General features: G+C 41.6%; 1 protein-coding gene across 1 annotated transcript in view; it reads right to left on the reverse strand.

Moving 5' to 3' along the window:
• Positions 1–4,008, reverse strand: part of NIPBL (NIPBL, cohesin loading factor) — an 80,392-nt gene extending 76,384 nt beyond the window's left edge. The window contains exon 1 of the mRNA XM_026035670.1: positions 3,987–4,008. Within this exon, the coding sequence (XP_025891455.1) occupies positions 3,987–4,008 (22 nt within the window). The remainder of the gene's footprint in view (positions 1–3,986) is intronic.
• Between the last annotated feature and the right edge of the window lie 1,392 nt (positions 4,009–5,400).

Raw genomic sequence — 5,400 nt, forward strand, 5'->3', positions numbered from 1 at the left:
AGAGTCTTGGTGTATTTTAAAAAAGGTGATCCCTCCAATTTTTTTTTTTTTTTTTTTTTTTTTTACAGTTAACAGAAAATTTACAGTTTTCATTAACTGTAGTAATTTTAACTGCAGTTCCCCAAACTATAAAAATCCCCTATAGGTACTCTAATGATGAACAAAATCTGAGCTTGAAGGCATACAATTCAATTAAGGAAAACACACTTCATAAATGTTCACCTAATTTAGATAGACAGCTGTATTAATAGTTTGGGAAAGAGTAAAAAGAGATTTTCTGGGAGCATTTATGTTGTCTACCAAAGACACAAATCACGACTTGTTTACACTTGCTTTACTAACAACCAGGCATTTTTGTGAACGGAATATGTATAAACCGAAAGATCACTGTCCCTTCCTACAAGAATCATCTTTCTTAGGCAAAGGAAATCAGGCAATTCCTGCCAATAAGCTTGCAGGGACTTCAGCTAGAAAAGGAAACAATGTTAGAGACCTTTTTTCCCACTCCTAATTTCACAAGTTCCTGAAAAATTGAACTTTTTGCCATTCCCCTATCTATTCACGACTGCAGTCTCTGAAAAATCCCTCCCCGCGGAGGTTGAGCAGACCTGGCAGAGCTGCCTTCCTTTGCYGTCCCTGCAAAGATTCTCTTTGTTTATTAAAACTATGGCACGCTCCAGGTGCTGCGAGGTAGTTAAGGAAAGGGCTGCAGCTAGAGCTACCATGTGGTTTCTTTATCCAGGAGAAAACAACCTTCCAACACCCTGAGCAGTCTTAAACGCCGCTTGAGGAGCTTTACCCCAAACAGTCACCACTACACACAGAAGTTCAGTGTTTCCTCAGGTCCAAAATTAAGTAATCCTTAAAAAAAGAAACAGAAACAAAACCAACTTCCCCCAATGAGCTTACACCAACATCCCACAAGGACTAACATCCTTTCCACAATTCCAGTAGTTAGAGAGCGCTTTTCACATAGAAACCCTGTGTGTGCGCACAACAGCAAGCTCTTATAATGATGACATCTCTTTTCGTGACGTCTCTTCTCCTAACTGCAGCTGTACCAAAACCCACTCAAGCCAGGACAGTAGTCAGTATTACTAGAAATCCAATAGGCAACCCCAAAACCGAGAAAAAAAAAATAAAAGAAATAAAAAAAATCAATTTTGSTTCTTGATAGCCTGGGAAAGTTACAGGCATCAGGAGCAGTCTCTATTAGTGTAAATTCTTTTTGGACTTTTCACTACAATACTGAAATTATACAGATATTCAGTAGGAAATAATACTCAAAAAAAATAAGTTAGAAACCATCTTCATGATGGTTTATGATCATCTATCATAAAGATATATGATAGGAAAGCAGAACTGCCACAATTTTATGCTTTTCACCCTCCGGAAAGAAGGTGTGAGGCTGCAGCAAGGATGCTGGGGAAGCTGAGGAAGAAGAGACTAGAAAGGCCCAGGTTTGCTCAGCTAACAAACCCACGGGCAGGAGGGAAACCACGTTCTTCTCCCTGCAGCAAAGAAGGTTAGAAAGGAAGAAAAGCGAAAGGCAGGGCAGCCCCTACGCTCAATGGGACGCAAATACTGGCAAGGGGAAAATCAGGACTGAGTTTCTTCACACCATCTGGAGCAGTTTTCTGCGCTAAGTCCTGGCGGAGACGAGCAACATGACCGCTTTAAAGGAGGATGCCGAAGATGCTATGGAAGGGGCAGATGTGGTTGCAAGCTCCAAGAGGAATCACGTGTGACGATTCATTAAGTCTCTTAGAGTACTGCATTTTTCTGTGATGATGCGAACAAGCAGATGAGATTAGACAAGAGAGACASTGATGGGATTAAGTGGCAGGGTTAGTTTATGCATTAAATAAAATACAAAAGAATATTAAAAAAAGAAAATAAAAAAGCACACAGTAGTACCTGGGTGCAAGTATTACATCTGCGGTGCATTGAGCAAAATGCAACTTGCAAAAACTGACGGATTCTATCCCAGAACCAGATATTGGGGTCTCATGAAACTAGAACTTGACATCTCTGAGAACACTAATAAAACCCTCGCTGAGCAAATGCAAAATGTCAAGAAGTCAGAGGGAAGTAAGGGGGGAAAACAGGTTCAATGCAAGTAGGTTCACTGCRGGACAGGCAGAGCAGTTATGTGGCAGCAGCTGATCTGCAGGGTAACAAGGGCTTTTTCCCTCCTCCTGCTTCAACATTTGTTTACACATTTGTTGTACGCTGCATCTGCCTACAATTAACCCCACAGAATAAATACTTCTCAGTATTTAAAAAAAATTTACATTATCACCTTTCTACAGGAGCTATTACTGAGCGCAGATCATTGCGACTTCCAGCTTTTAAAAAGCAAGCTGCTAATTAACAGGAGCTGAGGAAATCAAAGCCCAGCAAAGCTGCAGAGCGAGGCAGAGGCAGCAGGGATGCAGGGCGGGCACCGGGACACGCGGCCTCCGGGCCCAGCACCGCCCTGCCGGGCATCCCACGTCCCCTCCACAGACAGGGACMGGACAGAAGACATTCGGGAGAGGAAGAAGTCACGGAGCACAAGGAAGTGATACAAAAGATCACACAGTTAAAGGAAACCAGTAGAAGAGAAACGTACAGTCACATACAAAAAGCTCTGATCAGAGAACAYAACAAAGAAGTGGAGTCAGCAAGAGGTGAATGAGGGTAACATGAAAAACTAACGTTTATKCTATGCAAAGTGCTGCACAGCATCCCTGGTGAGCTGTGCTGAAAACATGCTGCCTTTTCCTGCAGTTTTCTTTACACAAACTTCATTCCAACGAGCTCTTAAGTGCTGGAAGAGCATTTTAAAAGAAAATGCTGGACAAACTAGAAACAGGATAAGCTCTGCTGTCAGAGTTCCTAAAACTGCATGCGACACCCACACTGTGTTGGGATCGTACTACCGTCCTAAAGGGACTATATTAAAGAACTTGATGTGCTACAGGGACAGAAAATCTCTATAAGATAAGGCCGCACAATTATGCTAAAGGTAGCTGCGAAGAGGGAAGGAATAAACTGCTGCCTACATGCACTGCAGATAGAAAAGGGTAGAAATGGGCTTCCATTTCTGCAGGATAGAGAAACTAGCTAGAAATTGTGTTCTCTGTGCAAAGCCTTGTCTGTGGTTCTGCAAAGCCAGTCCTGCTGCAGGCACTGGACAATTGGGAAATGCCCTTGAGCCCCCTTCTCAGCTCACCTCCAACTTCAGCATTTTGAATACAATACTTCAATTTAAAAACCCTCCCAACACTAACGTCACTTTCCATTCCACCCAGAAAGTACTGCTCCTAATGCAGTTCATGTACAGCCTGTTGCCCTACAATGTAATAATAAAGTTTTCAAGTAAATATATATAAAGTTCCTAGAAAGCAACATGATCATAAAATGCCACATATCCTAGAAGATGCAAAAGCAAGTGCTGAACTGTCGATTCAGAAAGACCTTTGAAGCCATCAAAATCAAAACCGCATAAAATGAAATTAAGTTGATCATGTGAAAACATTTCTTCCTCTATGTCCAAAATTACTCAAACCTACACGAGTCACAGAACTTYACTTTTAAACTGCTGTTGCACTAACGCACCAAGAGCACCGTTACAATGACGGCTAAGAGCAGGGGCAGCATCTTCCAGGACACGCTTCATATCCGAAGGGGCATACAGGGAAGATCCCAACTTTTATGCTAAGGGGCTTGAACGCCAAGTTTGGTGCTGCTCCCCKAAAGCGCAGGTGCACAGAGGTCAAAGTGGCACGCGGGCACCCGTCCAGCTCACAGCCACCTCTCAGATACTACCTGGTTTTACTGCAAAACACAATTTCCAATGCTCTCGGCACAATTTCCATGCCRTCAGTATACGGTTATCACAAACACTGTTCCCACAGTCTATTTAATTACAGCATTAAATATGACATATGGCACAACCTTTTGCTCCACCTGCTTGATGTAGCCCCCTTCCCTCCCCACACCATCAACCACCAAGTCCCCCATGTCGATATTGTAAATAAAAGCAGCAGGACCCCCGTTTGCAGTCTAGTCTAGGCACTTATGTCAATCTACCCACCTGATCTATAAAGTATGGATGGAACTTTCATCTTTTAAAGCTGCACAGTTTTAAATACRCTATTTCTGTGTGTTATTTCCCTTTCTTTATATTTTTATCAATTATGCATATATTCCTTTACTGCAAATGAGCATTGCAAAGACAAAGATCCTCTTAAAGTTAAGTTTAAAAAGGTGGAAATGAAAGYTAATATGAAAACAGTGTAACAGTCTATAACATGAAATATATGATCTACTTCAAGTGGTGACTACATCGCATGACAAGATTTGGACAGCATCAGGGGCATCTTCTTTCACATCTCTACATATTGCATTTCCCAACCAAAAAAAAAAGCCCTTTAGAAAGAATGAAGAGGCATGGATAAAATCAAGGGAGGAAAGGAATATGAAAATAAGTTGTGAAGAACTAGGAGGCAGAATCAATAGTCACTCACTAACAGACAGACAGACTAGAATCAATGAGAAGAAAAAAACAGAAATTGCAATTATGCAAATAGTTTTTCAGACATTTCAGCACGTGACTGCCTCTAAAGCACCCTTCCGACACTGGCTGTTGCTTGCCATAGGAAGCTCAGGCCCAGCAGTTATGAAGTGTTTCCTCTTGGTTGAAACATGTTCTTTTCTCAACAAAAATACCAGATGGCTTCTGAGGCTCAGCTACGGCAGCGCCTGAGTTCGGTGGAAACAGAAACAAGGGAAGAGCAGCTCTGAGGCGCTCAGAAACCAGCTCAGTAACAACACAAGTAACCAAACTCAGCATTCATGAGCTTAGTCTTCATTCATTCAAAAATTCTATGTTTAAATGTTTAGTTCCCCGTATTTCTAAACCTTCTATACCTTTAGATTTATGAAATAATATATGGATGGTCTAATACATTTCTGAAAAGCTAAAACTAGGAGATAATACTTCTGAAAACTTCTAAACTTCTGGAAGATAAAASTAGGAGAATTAAAATTAAGTGTAAAGCAAGGCTATGGTATTGTCTCCATATCTTTTCTTTTTTAAAAATGCATTCTATTCAATGCTTCATATACTGAATCTGGAGTGAATAAAATCTGAGTTTAACCTTTCTAATATTTTTCAATCTATCTCCAAAAAGAGTTTTCATTTCCTGCGAGTAGGACAGCCCTGCACTGCTGTGATCATAGCTCCAAAACCAAGGCTGCTGCAGTCACTACAGCTGTGCGCTCCCTGCGACCGGCACCGCTCACGTATTAGGGAGCTAAGTAAGTGAGAGCTGGCTGGTTTTTCTTCCAAATCAGCAAACACGCAGTTAAAAATCCAAGGGGGACTTCCCCGCAGCTTGTTTTAAACTCCCA

Source organism: Nothoprocta perdicaria, unplaced genomic scaffold (genome assembly GCF_003342845.1).
Source record: "Nothoprocta perdicaria isolate Ctin4 unplaced genomic scaffold, notPer1 scaffold_1, whole genome shotgun sequence".
NCBI classification, from domain to species: Eukaryota; Metazoa; Chordata; class Aves; order Tinamiformes; family Tinamidae; genus Nothoprocta; species Nothoprocta perdicaria.